The sequence below is a fragment of the Phalangium opilio genome, unplaced genomic scaffold, assembly GCF_054372755.1.
Source record: "Phalangium opilio isolate 3A_F unplaced genomic scaffold, DU_Popi_V2 ptg000103l_1, whole genome shotgun sequence".
In the NCBI taxonomy this organism is placed as follows: Eukaryota; Metazoa; Arthropoda; class Arachnida; order Opiliones; family Phalangiidae; genus Phalangium; species Phalangium opilio.
In genome coordinates this window covers 2,125,899-2,144,586 of record NW_028324205.1, presented here as the reverse complement: position 1 = coordinate 2,144,586, position 18,688 = coordinate 2,125,899, and the positions used below count along the sequence as shown (strand labels likewise).

Here is an 18,688-nt window from a genome sequence, read left to right as displayed (position 1 = left end):
AATTATTTATATAGGAAAGTGTATTGATAGACGCAAGCTTAAGGACAAGGGTATTTTCTTTAAACCAAAAGAGGTATTTTTTAATTCAGTTTTAAAATACGGCGTTAAAAATATATCTTTTAATAGCAATGAAAATTTTAAGATAATAAACCCGCACATTTTGGCTATATTCGGTCCAACGGGATTCGGTTCAATGGGACATTCGGTCTAATGGGATTCGGCCCAATGGGCCAGGAGCTATTACTACAATCGATATCCTGGAAGTAAATGGTGAAGAAATCTAAGATAAGCAAATTTTAGAATAATTAATGTTTTTTAAAAATGTCTCTATTGTGAAAATTCTTAATTTCTGGACTTCAGCCATTCCATTTTGCTCAATTATCTTTAGCTTTTTCTACGAAAACAGTTCTGTTTTCCCAATCTTAATTTTTAGATTGTATTGCACTTTATAACCAGCACTTACTAAAATTGGGGGAAATAGGAGCGCTCAGTGGAAATGTTGGGAAAGGCGGGTGATTATTGTATAATGATCATACCATACCAAATCGATGAATTTTTAAACGGCGTAAGACCATTAAATGTTTTTATACATGACTTTTCCCCTTAATAAAACGTCGTAAGTCCAAGTCCTATGCAAAGTCTTTACCCGGACGTTGGATCTTTAAGTTCGTCCCCAGACGTAACGAACGAATAATTTTCTTAATTAACGTTTCTTTTTCCCTCACTTTGAAAAAACCTTTATGTTATCAGTTCGAGAAAATTTAATCACTTTCACCAAAAGGTCGGATTTATTTTATAAATTCTCAAGCCACCCTTAGAAAATTTACTTTTTACATCAAGACACTAGGAGTGCGGAATTTAAATTTGTGGAATTTTTTCAAAGCAGCAAACACAGTATGATAAACGTTACATGCAATCAAAAATCCATCCTAATTTATTAAAGCCAGTATAATGTCTTATCTATGAGAGGTACCTTTCCCTTAGATTAAGCAGAAGGCAAAGGCAGACGACCTTAGATTTGTTAGAAATACAATTTATCAATTTATTAATCTAGGAATCGGATTTTGCTTTTAATCTGCAACCCATCATGTACGAAAATTTTAAATACCTCGACTTCACTCCTGTCGTAACTGAAGATAATTGGATATATTTAAGTTCTGGGAAGCCAATTTCTTCTCACGCATACCTCGTCGCCACGATTTCAATATTTGATTCCACGGTAAGCAAAGATAATCACTTCGATTACGAAATATTATACGTGCGTTGGCTTGACTACAATTCATTAGTGCGGATTGCATATTTAAATAAAAGAAGTTGAGAAAACTAAAATATTACCTCTCCGATTCGAGAGAAAGACTAACTACACAATCAATGACTCGTGTCGAAATACTTAAGCCTTAATAGTCCTATATATTTAAGTTACTATAATGGTCTAACGAAGCTTAAATCGTTGAATCGTTCTCTCCACTTTCTCTGATTCCTTGGACTTATGATTAAATAAATATATTGATATCCATGATATAAAGTGGAAGAAAACGGTTTCGAACTTAAATTTATACTTTAGGATAGTTCTCTCCTTTCGACGACGAGCTGTCACATATATTTTCACTCAGGGTTTACCCTTCTACAAAACGATTTCCAGATAAACAACAAGCTGACTAACCTTCGTTCTTTCTAAATATAGACCTACTCCTTAGTGAATAATTTGGTCATTAGACTTCCAAATTTCTAGTCGTAAACATTTTATTTAATCACTTGCTTCCCTAACCCAAACAATAATAACGAGAATCATTTCACCTTTGACATCACGATATGTTGGCATTTTCACGGAATCCAACTTTATTTGTTTCTCTTACCTGGAGTCTGAAACACCGAAGAAAAGATAAAATACTTACCATTCCTTTTTAAATCAAATTAATTGTTTGACTCACTTGTTTTCGTAAGACGAAACTATTGGTATTAAGATCCAAAGACGTTCAACATTTAATTAAGTTCTTATAACGTCGCTTTCGTTTTTGATTTCATATATTAAAAAAAACTAACCTTCTTTTCTCTAATTGAAATAAAAAAAACAGAATTTGGCATTTCTCCTAAATCGACTACTCTACTGTTTTTATTTACAAATGATAAAATTACTCAAACTTTGGAAAGAATACGCGTGATTTTTAATACAATACGGTAAATATTACTGGTTCCATAGAAAATTTCAAATTCAAATGCTGTTTGGGCGTCCTAAGCAATATTCATAATTCATGATATATTGTATTAGTTTCTAACGGACTATGCAAAATCCTTTTACCCTAAATAGTGCACTAAATACAATTCATGTTGCGTATTTTTCTTAAATTGCATATTTGAAAATTGAGGGCTTTAAACGCGGCCGATTTCCATTAAATGATAAATAAAACGTGCTTTTGCTTGAAAATGTGGTAGAAACCAATAAATACAGATTGGTGTCTGTGGCATAGACAAAATCATAGACCAGAAGATAAGGTTGATAGATGTCAATAAGTAGAAATTAATATCTATATGAGAAAGATAAAAATAAAGGACGAAAGATGGTAGTGTTAGAAGCCAATACGTAATGATTTGTGTCTATGTGTGAAGGCATAGACCAGGAGATGGTGGTGTTAGAAGTACAGATTGGTGTCTGTGTGGGAAAGAACAAGGCAAGGACCACAAGATGGTGGTGTTCGGAGCCACTTCATACACACTGATGTCTATGTGAGATAGACTATGTTAGAATTCAATGTTCTCAAATTGGTGTTTCTGTTCAATGAACGACGAACTAGGCAGATGAAGGAATAATGTGCAATAAAAATTTATTGGACTTAAGTAGAGTAAAATAGAGAAATAAAATGTTTTTCCGAAATGGCGAAAACGTTTGCACCAAACCTGAAACGCGGTCCGCTGATTTCACGCCGACAAATACGTCCAGAAAACAACTTTTTCTTGACTTTCCTCACTCACAAAATAAAATACCGACAAAAATAAATATTTTTCTTTCATCGATGAGCAGATTTACCTACTCTTAATCTGTTCGTGAATTATCAAAACAAAACCAAATTGCAAAAGGCTTTTTTATAATGAGATACGCCTATTGAACAATATAATTTCTATCCTATTTCAGTATTCGATCTGGCAGTTAAGGAGATAAGGATTAGCCTGGATCAGAATGACGACACCAAATCTTTAGTGAAAGCTATAAATTTAACTTTTTTTTTCAAAAAACGAGCTTGAAATTAGAGATCATCTATTATGGTTCATTTGATTAGGACGTAGTTTCTTCAGCATTAATGAAATTTCACTAATTCTATTTTTAGGTTTGGATATTTTTATTTGTCACTTTTTTATTCTTCCTCCTGGCTCGTACAGCGTTGGAGAAATGTACTGGTAAAAATTACTGGGGTCGACTCTGCATAAAAAATATGTTTGAAAATATTCAAGCTCGCTAATTTCAGGGTAAGTACAAATAAGGCCCTGCTTCGATAAAACTACTTATTATACATTAAATATAAAATGGCATGTATAAACGTGTCGGTAAACAGAGATTGTGAGAGGATTATGATAGTTGGGTGGTTGCAATCTTTAAAAAAAGGCGTTGATAAATATCGCTGCAACTATCGCCCATCCTCCCAGTTATCATTTATGGCAAAAAAATTGATAAAGCAAACTACATTCGCCTGAAATACTTCCCCGAAAAATTTAAATTACAATCAGATTTCCAATTTGGCTTCCGCTAACATGCAGGAACTTAATTCAACATTGGTAGGCCGATAGCAACTTAATTCACCATACGTACGCGGATCGTAAATTAATTCACCATACGTACGCGGGTCGTAAATTAATTCACCATTGGTAGTCGGTTGGTAAGTTAAATCAACATTGGTAGGCGGTTGGTAAGTTAAATCAACATTGGTAGGCGGTTGGTAGGTGGTTTGTAACTTCTATCACCATTGGTAGGCGGTTGGTTACCAACATCCGCAATACATTGGTGCTAGACGCGATAAACAATTTTACAGGGTTTTGGTTAGACGTAATTTATGGTATAATTTGAGATTTTCAAGTTTAGTTGTTTTTAAATTACGATAAGAAATGTATTTTAGAACACTGTTTCTGGCGTTAACTCGAAGATGTCGCTACAAGCAACCTCGTATTGAAATATCTCAGGCTGGGATTCTGAATTTCATAACCAATTTTTTCCTCTTAGTCTGAACTGATATATTTGGTCTTTTTCTATTGTGCTTTCTGAGTTGGTGTGGGCTCCAGCCTGGCAAAAATCGCTGTTTTTAGTAAGAAAGTTTGAATACAACTGTAGTTCCTGGAATTTTCAATCACCAGACTGAACTTTCAATATTATTAAAAAGGATATTGTAGACTGGTGATTTGAAATGTCTTTAAAAATAATTTGAACCATTATTTTTATTTGGTTAATAGTCTTATTTATATTGATTAAAATAATTAGTAGGCCTATTTTAATGAGTATTTTAAAATGGCGAGGACTGTAGCATTACGACGCTTAAGCCACAAGCCATTTTCAGGCAAAAGAGGTCGTAAACTAATACTATGAAAAATCATTCCTTTGTTAACTAAGAGTTTATTAAGTAGAGGAGTAGAAGGCTCGTATGAAAGTTCTCGCTTTTTAAATTTTATTCACCCAATAGGCACGCGCATCTTCTCTGCCTCCGGATATTGGAATTAAAATAATTTTTATAAAAAACTCCTATAATGCTTTGCCAAAGCTGTTAACTTTTACACCTCTTCTTTATAAACTCTTTGATACTGAGGTAATCTATCAAAAGAGTATTCAGATTGTTTTCCGAAATAAAAGGTGAACAGAAAGTTTTGTGGGCCTTCATTTCTGTACGCCCACTACACATTTTGTTAGGGGACTTTTTAAAATGGCGTATTGTCACCGTAGTGCACGATATTATCTGGGTCGCTTGCAAGACTATAAAGTCGATTTTAAGTGTCTTATCGACTGTAGATCTTCGCCCGCCCCAGGGGCGTTGATCATTTTTTTTACCCAGGGGGGGCTGGGGCCCAAGGCAACACCAGGGAGCTAAGCCAAAATTTTTAATTCCTTATAGGAAAATATGAAATATGGGATTTTGTGCTAGAAAAAGGGTGTTTTATGGGAAATATAGTACTAAAAATCCTCTTATATAAACCTAGTATTTTGGTTCTGAACTGTGTAAAAAAGTCTCAAAAAAAAAATAATCAGATTTTACTTCGAAAAAAAACTTAATGAAAATACTATGTGTACAAATTCCAGAGCGAGCGAAGCGAGCTTCGCAATTTCGCTGTCTTTAAATTTTATCTTGATGAAAGAGTTAAGTTTTGACAAATTGGCAATTAACTATACGTAAACTCCGACTATGTCAAGAGTATAGGATATAAGACTAAGTCAAGAGCATAGGATATAAGACTAAGTCAAGAGCATCTGATATAAGACTAAGTCAAGAGCATAGGATATAAGACTAAGTCAAGAGTATAGGATATAATAGGAACTTTCATGAAATTTTAAGATAATATGGGACAGAAAATATAGGACCGCTGGGCTCCATGCAATATAAAAAGAGTCTGTTTGGCTGGAGGCGGATCAACACCTGGAGAATTCCGTCGCTCCAACCTCCTATTTGCAGTCACTGATTGGCGTTTCTAAGCGATGCCAAGTGGTTGGTATTAAAAGATTCACCCCGAAAACATTTGCGCACCTCCGTTCTGAATATAATCTTCCTACATCCATATATAGTAGAAAATGTTTATGGGGAATTTAGGATATATATTTTCTATTGATATAAATACAGACCTAATCGTAAATAGTGAAATAGACTAAAATAAGTCAATTATTTCAACAACAAAAGGCCATTTATATTTTCCTTATAGGGTAAAAAGAGTGAGCGTGGGGGACCAGTCTATGCCGACTCACAGTGGCACTCAAATTAAACGCAGCTTCCCAGAGGGGGCTGAGCCCCCTCTCATTTTTTCCCGTGGGGGCTCAGGCCCCCACTGCCCCAACATGATCGACGCCCCTGGCCCGCCCTACCGTCACTACAGCATTTCTCAGCTAAAAAAATACCCTCTTCCCGGCGGCAGTTTCTGTTCTGAGGAATGGGGTACATTTAAGAGGGTTTGCTTTTCAGGGGTATCACCGAAAGAGCAAAAATTATATTAAGCAACCCGGAGAATCATATTTAAACTCAACATCATGGGAAAAATTCATGCTAAATCTATTTTCACCCCCACAAAAACTAAGACCATTGTTATTAAAATCAGTGTCATATGGTGTTTTTTCGTCGTACTAGAAAAAGGTTTACTACCCCTTAACTTTAAGATGTTTTAAATTGATACGTTAATTTCACCTTGAGTACGATGAGGCTGATTATATGCTTTTAATATCATACTAAGTGAGAGCAAAAAAGTAAATTGCCGGAAAAAACACCTCATGGAAGGGGAAGTCTTTACTATCACTCTGGTCTTCCGCTCCTGGCCAGCACTTACCGGATACAATATTCAGCTACCACACGTCGGGAAAAGGAAAGAGATCATTACGCCTCTCTCCTGCGCATACTCTCTGCTCTTGGTTCTTATTTACGCAAATTAACACGTAGAGTTAGCTGGCGTCAGGCTCGGACCCTGAGATGCCGGATTCGATTGCTGTGCTAGAAGAAAAAAAATTCACGCATATAAAAAAAATTTGAAATTTGTTTCTATCTGCTCTTTTAGCAAGTGACTGCTGCTGGATTGCTTGGTGACTGAATATCGAGTGACTTGAGAGTTTATACTTATAAAATTCGAGCTTCCCGCTATTTAGTTGTCTTTACTAGTCATAGGTGTCGCGGTATGACATAACAGAATGAACAAATGTTTTTCTTGTAGGAGCCGGGGTTTAAACCCGCCAAGCCCTAATCCACGTTTTATATATATAGAATTTATCAATTTCGAATGAATTCCCTTCTCGTACCATGGAGCCAGCGGAAAAGCAAGAACGTTGTGGCTTTTAATATGGCCTGTCTGGGCATCTTGTTTTAACGACCTTTCCACGCGGTTTTGTACAAGGGGAGTCTAACATTTGTTTCCCTTAAATGAAAAAGGAAATTTATTGATTGAATTTCAATAGGGAATGGTTTTCATGGTAGTTTCTTTGCATTCGTGCTGTTGGAACTTAATGTTTCAGTCAATATTTTGAGAATACGCTTGCCACGGCCCCGTATACGAAGTCACACCTCATTTAATATAGATTTTTTTAAAAAAGTTCGCAATTGCCAGATTTAACACAGTCAATTTAATATGGCATTATATTTACCATGTGAATTTTCTGCATTGATAAGTAAAAATTAATCATTTTCAACTAAGAGAAAAATCAAAACTAGATTGTTTATTGCGCCAATAGAGAAATAATTTTATGTTTTATTTTAAGATAATTTTTCTTAGAAAATACAGGTCTACCTACGGATATAACCTAAATAATTCAAAGTATCTTTAAGAGGAAATGAAATTTTTCTCGCTCTGCTCATTATTTGTGAATTTCTTCTGTAAGGGTTGAATGCCTATTACGCAACTTTGGAAATAGATTTGCATTATTTTTAAATGTTTAAACGCTTCGAAGAGATGGGGTGCTGAGTCATTATTACCTAGATTCTGTAGCCAATTACGAAATTCGCTATTGTTGATTTGAAATCGAGTGATTAGATGCGACTGCACCGATACCAACTGACAATGACACGTGTTGATCAGTAAATCTTAAAACTGCCTAGCTTATTTTCCATAGTTTTGTGTAATAAGATTAGGTAATAAGACTTTACTTTAAAGATGCAAGTTTCGTATAAAATTCTAAATGGACCATAAATATTTGAGACCTTATTAGATATATTTATCTCTGACTTTTTTCCTTTAAACTAAGCCAGTTTCTTTTCTTATACCAGATTTGGAAGCAATGGAGACCATTAGATATTGTGCTACTGAGGTAAGAATAATTTTTAGTTAGTCCAAACACCTCTGAAGTAAGATGAGTGTGGTAAGACTAAGCCGCTTGTTTTGGTTAAAATAAATATTCAAATATGGCCCGTTCATTGGTACTTTGCATTGAAACAAGGCGTTATAGGACTAATTTTTTTTTAAACTCTCATAAATCGTAGATGTTAGCCATTTATTATAAGCGAATAATAGTGCCAATTTCTTGGTTTTATTAAAGACTCTAATTTCAGATTCCGTTGTATGGTTTGTACTACAATTTAAACCCTTTGAAAATGGAAGGTCACTACACCGTCATCGCCGATGAAACTTTGAAGAAAATGAAGTCAAAGTGACACATAGATTTAAAATATTTTTAAAAACGCTTCATGATTGATTTAGAAACACTGTCAATAAATTCACCTACGTTTTTCTAAATGTTTTTAGCTATACCGGTAAACTAACAGAAAACATAGTGGATTTTGGTAAAATTTATGGTCCAGGAAATGGTACTGGTCTTCTCGGAATGTTGGTGAAAAATGTGAGTTCAAGAACAACAATTTTCAATTAATTTTTTTTGGCGTAAAAAAACAGTGTGTGTATAGAAATAAAGATCTTTTGGGCTAAGACTAGAAAAAGCAAAAGATAAGAAAAAATGTAATGACTGAAGACCCAGATATTAAAAATTTCAATAAGTTATTTTAGAAAAATTGCCTGTCTAATTTTTTTTAACCAAAATTGCATTTGCACGAATTATTGTAATCATAAAATTATGCACTATTTTTGAAAACAAACATGATAGGGCAGAGTATTAAGTTGATCTTCAGTTCTTAATATTAGAAAAGTTCGCATCAAAAAATTCATATTATACCCTTTCCATTGTATTTTGTTCCACGACTGGCTTATTCGGATATGTTTGCATTACCTCCCACTATTTGTGTCGACAATTCAAAATGATATAAAAATCTATTTTAAAATTTTATAAAAGTTGTGGTTTAATTAACTTTGGCGTCAGCTTGAGGAATTCGAGAACGGTTATAATTGGATTGATGAATACACTAGAGAGTAGCGAAACAAATAAGTGGACACGGATAAACGGCGGGCCGTGTATCTCTTTCATTGTTGGACTTAATTTCAATTATCAAGACTATTTAAATCGAACAATAGATTAAATAGACGTCTTAAAGCCCTTATCCTATCCCCAATCGTCAAACTTTTCTACCAAGAACTACAATTGTTATGCTGACGCTAAATGTAAACGATGTCACTTTTGTTTGATTTATAGCAATGCTTCAACAATAATTTAAAAATTACATGAATAATTAATTTGGAAAAATGGAAATTTGGTGAAAAAAATCGAAGATTACCAAATTTTCAAATAATTGATATTGTTTGTATAGTGAAAATTTTTAATGTCTGGACTTAAGTCATTCTATTTTGTTCACTTATCCTTAGCTTTATCTACTAAAACAGTTCTTTTCCTTCAATCTTGATTTTATTTAAGATTATATTGCATTTTTAAAACCTGCACTACCATAATCGGGAAAAAAAGAGCGTTTAGTGGCAATGTTGGGAAACACTTGTCATTATTGTTTAATGATCATACATCTCGATTTCGATATAGTCCATTACTGTTTTTCTCACTGACTTTACCATGATAAAATTTTGTAAGTTCAAGTCAAAGTATATTTTTAAAATTATAAAAAGTAATACTTAAACTAATGAAACTATGCAAAGGCTTTACCCTGACGTTGGATCTTTATGTTCGTTCCCAGGCGTAGTGAACGAGTAATTTTCTTTAGTAACGTTTCTTTTTCCCTCACTTTGAAAAAACTTTTAGGTTATCTGTTCGCGAAAATTTAGTCTTTTCACCGAAAGGTCATATTTATTTTACGAATTCTAAAACTACCCTTAGATAACTTAACCACACATTAGGAGTCCGGAATATGGTTTTGATGAATTTTTTCAAAGAAGCAGACACAGTATGATAATCGTTATATCCAATCAAAAAACTATCCTAATTCATTTAACCCAGAATGAAGTCTTATCTATGGGAGGTACCTCTCCCTTAGAATATGCAGAAGGCAAACACAGACGACCCTAGATTTGTTAGAAATACAATTTATCACTTTTTTAAATTAGGAATCGGATTTTGCTTTTAATCTGCAACCCATCATGTACGAAAATTTTAAATACCTCGACTTCACTCCTGTCGTAACTGAAGATAATTGGATATATTTAAGTTCCGGGAAGCCAATTTCTTCTCACGCATACCTCGTCGCCACGATTTCAATATTTGATTCCACGGTAAGCAAAGATAATCACTTCGATTACGAAATATTATACGTGCGTTGGCTTGACTACAATTCATTAGTGCGGATTGCAAATTTAAATAAAAGAAGTTGAGAAAACTAAAATATTACCTCTCCGATTCGAGAGAAAGACTAATTATATAATCACTGACTCGTGTCGAAATACTTAAGCATTAATATTCCTATATATTTAAGTTACTATAATGGTCTAACGAAGCTTAAATCGTTGAATCGTTCTCTCTACTTTCTCTAATTCCTTGGACTTATGATATAATAAATATATTGATATCCATGAAATAAAATGGAAGGAAACGGTTTCTAACTTCCAAAGACGTTGGATGTGGTTCAATTAAGCGATTTTTGATGGACTGGTAAACTAAAATCCTACCTAACGTCTTTGGATCTACATACCGATAATTCCACCTTCACTCAATTAAAAGCGGATGATACTTCCTACAAAATGGGTCCGTTTTATTTGTGATGTTTTCCTTGCAGGGTTATAACTTTAAGAGGAATAGCGCCTATTTTATACTTTTTCCCAAATTTTTCTAAATCTGCTTGAAAATTTGGTAGAAGCCAATAAATACAGATTGGTGTCTGTGGCGAAGACAAAATCATAGACCAGAAGATAAGGTTGATAGATGTCAATAAGTAGAAATTAATATATATATGAGAAAGATAAAAATAAAGGACGAAAGATGGTAGTGTTAGAAGCCAATACGTAATGATTTGTGTCTATGTGTGAAGGCATAGACCAGGAGATGGTGGTGTTAGAAGTACAGATTGGTGTCTATGTGGGATAGAACAAGACAAGGGACAAGATGGTGGTGTTAGGAGCCACTTCATACACATTGATGTCTATGTGAAATGGACAAATATAGAAGACTATGTTAGAATTTAATGTTCAGAAATTGGTGTCTCTGTTCAATGAACGAAGAACAAGGCAGATGAGCAAAAATGTGCAATAATAATTTATTGGGCTTAAGAAGAGTAACATAGTGAAATTATATCTTCCAAAATTCAGTGTCCTGTAAATGTGGTTCGAAATGTCGAAAACGTTAGCTCCAAACTGAAAAACCGGTCTCTAGGGGTGTAAAAAAAACACAACGACGATTACGTCTAGAACAGAACCTTTTCATGACTTACCTCATTCTCAAAATTAATAACCACCACGTCAAAATTTAATACCAACAAAACAATTTTTTTATTGCATCGATAAGCGCGGTGAACGAACTCTTAATCTGCTTGTGAATGATCAAAACGAAACCAAAATACGAAAGTCCTAAGCTATGCATAGGAATAATAATATTGAGATAAGCTTTTTGAACAAAATTATGACGACCCTCTTTTAGTATTCGAGCTGGCAGTTAATGAGGTACAGGATTAGCCAGGATCTGAACGACGACACCAAATCTTTGGTGAAAGCTATTAATTTTCGAACTCTTTTTTTTCAAAATACGAGCTTGAAACTAGACATCATCTATTATTGTTCATTTGATTAGGACGTAGTTTCTTCAGCATTAATTAAATTTCACTAATTCTATTTTTAGGTTTGGATATTTTTATTTGAGTCGTTTTTATTCTTTCTCATGGCTCGTACATTGATGGAGAAATGTATTGGGAAAAATTACTGGGGTCGACTATGCATGAAAAATATCTTTGAAAATATTCAAGCTCTCTTATTTCAGGGTAAGTACAAATAAGGCCCTGCTTCGATAAAACTACTTATTATACATTAAATAAAAATGACAGGTATAAACGTGTCGGTAAACAGAGATTGTGAGAGGATTATGATAGTTGGATGGTTGCTATTTTCATTTTGGATCGCATCTTCGTATACTGGATGTCTTCTCGCCAAATTGACATTATCAGAGAAACCATGTCAAATACAAACAGTGAAAGATATGCTGGAATTTCCAACACGTCGGGTCATTGTGCACAAGAGCACATCCCTCGAAACGTACCTTGAGGTAAATGAATACATTTTTGTCTTTTGTTGCACCACGTTGTTTTCATTTATATGTTAAAACGAACCTATCTCTCCCATGTAAACGTTTGGAAATGATTAATTAGAAACCGTAACGTGATAAAACACAAGTTGGGAAAACCAAAATATTACCTCTCCGAGTCAAGAGGTCTACTACTACAAACTTATTTACCTAGATATGGAATTATTTCTCTTTTTTGAAGTAAAAATTTACGAAATATTGAAGCAGTATTCCAAGCATAGCGAATAATACAGTAAAGCAGACGACATTTTACATCCAATAAGGATAAATCTTGGACACATGGAAATCAGTCAATGGGGAAAAGATCAGGAAATGAAGTCTACGCTTCAGCTGTTTACCGTATATTCTGATAGCTACATTCACAACTGGTTTGCAGTGTAAACACTATCGTCTCGTCTCACCTCAACAATATTCTTAGTTTGCCAACATGAATGTTAACGTTAAATAACACCAAAGCTAAATTGTAGCTAGACGCACTAATAGTCAATGCATACCATAAAGAGAATAAAAAGTCTGTAGCTACTACCCGTTTACCGTTAGCCCTTTTACTATTCTAATTGCCACCATGATCTTTTCTTCTATTATAAAATCTTAACCTGATTATTCAAAAGTGTATTTAACTTTCGGCTCACTCTGAACCGTTAATGTCTCTTCATTTCAGACACGAAAATCAAAACCCAAAGTTTACTACACCTTGGGCCTCAATTATTTACTCTTTGTTTCACTAAGCCTATTGTGGATAATACTTGATATACCCGCCGGTCTTAGCTTTCATCACGAAATCACTAAACCAAGGATTATTCTATATACAGATGTAGTATAGCTTAAGTAATATATAAACAGCCATTTCAAATAACAATATTAAAAAAAATCTTTGGAATATCAAAATGAAACAGAGCTTTAAAGCTACAAAAGTACTAAATGCATCATAATTACGAAAAATACTTCCACATATTCACTTTATATTATGGAAAAAGGGAATATTAAGGTTCTGTATGATTTCTTAACACATCAACACAAGGCTAACTGCTAACGCGACGCACTAGTGTAACAATGGACGGACACACACAGACAAAAACATAGACTGCTTTTTAACTCTTTCCGTATTAATTTTGAGTTGAGAAACAAGATTATCTTTAATATTTAAATAAATATAATAATTTTTAATTATTTTAATCTTCAATAATTAACATTAATAATAGTTAAATCGTTTAAAATAAAGTTATACCTATTATCATCTCAAACTTTGCTAATATTGACGTTTAAAGTGAAGGGTACCCATCTTGCCCGCTTTCTTCAAATTTTGGGGTATATATACGATTCGTTTCCATTATAATAGTAAGGAAAAAGCGCAATTGCGAAAACCTTTGGTGGAGATCCCACCTTAGGGAGGCTAGACGTTTCTCGTAACCCTAGCTGATCGCCGCGTATATCCTAAAATCAAACGATGATAATGGAGTAGAAGCCAATGAGACAGATTGGTGTCTATGTGGAATAGATGGAAGACCAGTAGATGGTGGTGTTTAGAAGCCAGTATGTACAGACTGGTGTCCATGTGGGATGGACGAAGACCAAAAGATGGTGGTTATTAGAAGCCAGTAAGTACAGACTGGTGTTCGTGTGGGATGGACAAAGACCAGAAGATGCTGGTGTGAGAACTCAAGTAGAGGAGCCATTTCCGTGACTGTGAAAGCAGTTCGGAAATGGCGAACACGTTTGCTCCGATTTGGAAACTGCGAACGCGGTCACGTGGGGTCTGACAGACACACATCCACACAGACAGACAGACAGACAGACAGACACACACACACACACAGACACGTCCAGTGTAAAACCTCTCCGTGACGTCATCGTCACTCGGAGAGGTAAAAACGGGAATTAGCAACATTTGAAATTTTAGATAGCATGATATACTAAAGATTAGTATTAACGATATTTTTATATAAAACAGGTAGAGAAAAAGAATATGTTTAATTATTTTATGTAAGCAAATTGAATATTTCTTTGTTTAAAGCTAGCAAATTGAATATTACTCAATTTCAAGTAAGCCCATTATGCGTTACTACAATTCAAAGCTAATAATTTCGAATAACTACAAGGTACCTTAATTCTCATTTCCTAACAAAGATAATTTGAGGCTAACCTCTCAAAAAATACAGGTTGACGCTAAGACCCTCTAGCCAAAGGAACTCAGATTTGTAGTTGAACATCTTTGATTGTGAAAACGACTTTTAGTCAACAACCAACCAGGGTTCCAATTAAAACAAGTCGGCCAAGGGCTTGTAATAGCAGCCACATCGTTATCTATTTAATTAGCACACAAATAAAACCCAAAAAAAATCAGAACTGTCCGACCCCTCAGATAAAAATTCAAAAGTATCCGACCATACAGATAGAGAGGTACCCTCCCCCTATCCCCGACACTTTAGAGATAAACTAAAAATGAAAACTCGAATGTTTTATCGAGTCTCTAAGGCTTAATGGTAGCGTGTCTTACTGCTGTGCCTGCGACCCGGGTTCAATTCCCGGGTACGATGTGAAAAAATTTTAATTAAAATAAAATCTCTAACAGAGCTCAGCTACCCCTATTGGTGTGAGTTCCTTTTAAACTAAAATCTAACGATAACGAAAGCGACAACCCCGGCCACTACTACTAGTACTACTACTACTATTACGACTCGTCTCAAACTAAGAGCCTCATCGTATACTACGATGTGGCTAAAAAACCAGCCCAAATAAAAACTGCGGGTTTAATTGGGTTTTACCCACCATAAAAAACTTAATAAAACCATTACTAAGATCTTCAATTATGACAAATTTGAATGCTAGAATAATTTCATTTTAAACATATTTGTAGTTTCAACTTCAAAAGTACCATTCAATATTATTTATTATTTTTTATGAAACATTTTTAGACTTTTATTAAGCAATTACTTTTTAATGAATTTCAACCATGCACGCAGCTGCTAGCAGCTAGAGATAAAAAACCTAGTACCCAGTAAAGCATAGAAAACCCCAATAAAACCCGTTAGGCTGGTATTTTTAAAAAGGGCCGGGTTTTTTAACCCTGTTACAAAGCGCTTCAGCTTATCTTAAAATCCACTTGAATACCTCGATTTAACTGATGTATAGCAAACTTTATATTTATAAAAATAATAACGAAATCAGAAAATATATTTAGAGTTTTCGATTTATATTTTTCGTCGACATAGGGATCGACGGATTCTGATATTCGAAAGCTGTGGGAACTATCTATGAAGAGCAAAGGAATTATTCCATTTAGTGATTTGGACATCCAAAATTCTTTAGAAGAAGTCTATAATGAAAAACAATTTCTGTTCATGCCCGAACTCTTAATTAAAGATGGTTTTGAGCAGCTAAGTTCTTGCACTGAGGATCCAGATAGATTCTGTTTATCAAAGTCCGTATATAAGACAAAGTTGGCTTTTCCCATCCGAAGAGGATTCAACTCTTCCTACGCCAATATATTTAAAAAATGGTAAACGTTTCTTTTAAATTTTTAAGAACCCGGTTCGTTCACTTCAGTTGAACACAATAATGCAGATTTGTCTATTCACAGTTGTTACCAGCTTTTTGAAAGTGGAGTAACATTTAAATCCTTGAAAGAGGCTTTCTGGACGGGAGAGAGATGTTTTCTGAAGACTACAGAAAACGAAGTTGTTCAACTACACTTGAAGAGTTTTTTCGTTCCACTATGCATATTGGGACTTGGGTTCACATTTACTTTGATTTCAATTTGCATCGAAGGTTTACACTCAATTGGTAACAAAAAGTAACTGAAGAGTGTTAAAAAAGAAAATATTACAAACACATAAATAATACACAGAAGTAATCATTCCAAACATCAAGTTCAAATAAAAATGGATTTGTACACGTTCCAATATTATTTACGGGCCAATTTAAACTCTGCAAAATTTCTTCCACCGCTACTAGAGATAAATTTTCAATTCTTCGATAAGTGTGAAATAGCTGGGTGTTAAGAAAGTATTTGCGCGTTTTAGGTTGCCCACATATTTTATGAAATGTAGAATACTATGTAAGTTAATTCCTTACAAAAACATTCTAAAAAAACTCTATGAAGTCCTGTAGAGCTCTAAAGAGTGCCTAGAGTGTGCTAAAGAAAAACCTTTTCTCTTTAAATTTCCAAGAAGCACTCTAAGCAATGTTTTTCAAATTAAATTTGTTTAAAATGCTGAAAAAGATTCTTTATTTTTAACACTCTTAAGAATCAAAATTTATTTTTCTCAAGAGCAATTAACAAATAAATTTTAAATATTTATTTTTATCAATAGTATTTGGGTTAAAAAGATAATTTAAAAAATTGAAATGGCTATATTACATATTTTGTACATCAATTAGTCACATTCATAAAAGTTGGGCATTTCCATTACATAAATATAACCAGCAAATTTTGGAGAGTTTGTGCCAAGGACCGAAACTTTTCCTTTTATATCCAATACTGTGTAAGCCAATATTTAATGGTAAATTTGCACTTCAACTACAGGAACAAACAGTAAATTGAAAGGCAGTTACAGATACCATCCTTTAACTTGTATAAACCTTGAACTACCCATCCTTTAACTTTATTCCGCAGTTGCATCTTTTGGCTACTTCGTGAGAACAAATTGTGCGACCAAAAGACGATATTTTTGTAAATTGCAGTGCAGTTTTCAAATTTTAAATTTTTACGTTTCCCAAATATGGTTGAAAAGCTAATTTAACAGCGCTACACTGAGAGAAAATAGTTCTGTAAAAATTACAGAAATCTTCTGGCAGCACGTGATGCCTGAAAACTAATGTAAATTGTACAGATAAGTCTGCCCATTGATTTTTCAGAAAAAATAAGTAGTATTAACAGATGTTTCGTTATTGCTAAGAACAGAAATGTTCTGTTAAGTTGTAAAATATAAATCTGTAATTTTTACGGGAAAAATTGTCAATTATACAGTTTTGATCTGCAACGATAATCTGTAATGTTGTCAGCAATAACTGCTAATTTTGCAGTAGTAGTCTGCTTTAAAAACATGAATTTTTTACAGGAAATAACTCCTTTCAAAATCTGTATTTTTTACAGAAAATAACTGCTTTCAAAATCTGTATTTCTTACAGACAATAACTAGTTTCAAAATCTGTATTTCTTACAGACAATAACTAGTTTCAAAATCTGTATTCCTTACAGACAATAACTGCTTTCAAAATCTGTATTTTTTACAGACAATAACTGCTTTCACAATCTGTACTTTATCCAGACAATAACTGCTTTAAAAATGTGTTATTTTTACAGAAAACTACTGTGTCTTTAACAGTCATAGTCTGCGTTAAAAATTTGTTGTAGTTACAGAAAAAACTGCAAAGTTTACAGTTATGGTTTTCTTAAACAATCAGTTGTTTTTACAGAAAAAACTGTTCTTTTAACATTTAAAGTCTGCGTTAACTATCTGTTATGTTAACTGAATAAAAATAAATGTAACAGTAATGGTCTGCGTTAAATATCTGTCATTTGTACAGAAAAAACTGCAAATTTTAAAGTTACGGTCTTCCTTAAAAATCTGTTATTTTAACAAATATGATCAGCGTTAAAAATCTACAAGTTATACAGAAAAAACTGTACTTTCAACATTTAAAGCCTGCATTAAATATCTGTCAGTTGTTACGGTCTGCGTTAAGAATCTGTGTTTTTCACAGAAACCACCGTGAATTGTACCGTTACGTCTGCGATAAAATCAATACTTTTACGGATAAAAAAAATTGAGTGTAGCGTATATAACTACAAAAAATTAGAAAATTTCATTATTTCCTGAAAGCCATATTAGCTGATTTTAATTTAAAACTAAGTAAGCTAAAATATAATTCACACGTAGGTTAAACATGTCAATTTAGTTTTATTTTTATAAGGTTTACATTTTTTAAGAAAGGATAAAAAAGAGTTATCTTTCACTAAGTTTTCAAACAACCAAAGAGGTTTGTAAAGACTACGAACTTCACTTAACTCACTTTTACACTAGCCATTCAAACTGGAAAACTTTGTTGATTAAGAACAAAATTTTAACGTTTACTTCCTCCTTCGGGTTTTCAGGACTAATCCTTGCTATACATCTGTAATAAAAAACCTCAAATTACTAATTATACCTATAGTTATTACATTATGATCAGATTCACGACTCCACCGCTAATTCCTTTATATGGTTGATGTAATTTACAAAATTTGATACCTTACGAAAATTCATTCGTACTTAGAGGCGAAATGTGAATAAATTTTCATAAGGGTGGCAAAATTGTAAATCGCATTATTATATTCAATTTACATTTACAGATCATGAGTTGATTAAAGGGACAAATCTGTAATTTTAGTACCTCTTAAAGGGAGACTGGAGAGGAGAATCAAGTAAT

The 18,688-nt window shown here is 33.6% G+C and overlaps 1 protein-coding gene across 1 annotated transcript; it reads left to right on the top strand.

The window, feature by feature from the left end:
• The first annotated feature begins 8,011 nt into the window (after positions 1-8,011).
• On the top strand, positions 8,012-16,953 carry LOC149630447 (uncharacterized). The gene is made up of 9 exons (XM_089851317.1): positions 8,012-8,020; positions 8,211-8,308; positions 8,404-8,497; positions 10,099-10,263; positions 11,819-11,957; positions 12,021-12,238; positions 15,490-15,776; positions 15,858-16,070; positions 16,893-16,953. The coding sequence occupies exons 1-9, from the start codon at positions 8,012-8,014 to the stop codon at positions 16,951-16,953; spliced, it is 1,284 nt and encodes a 427-aa protein (XP_089707443.1).
• Positions 16,954-18,688: the final 1,735 nt, after the last annotated feature.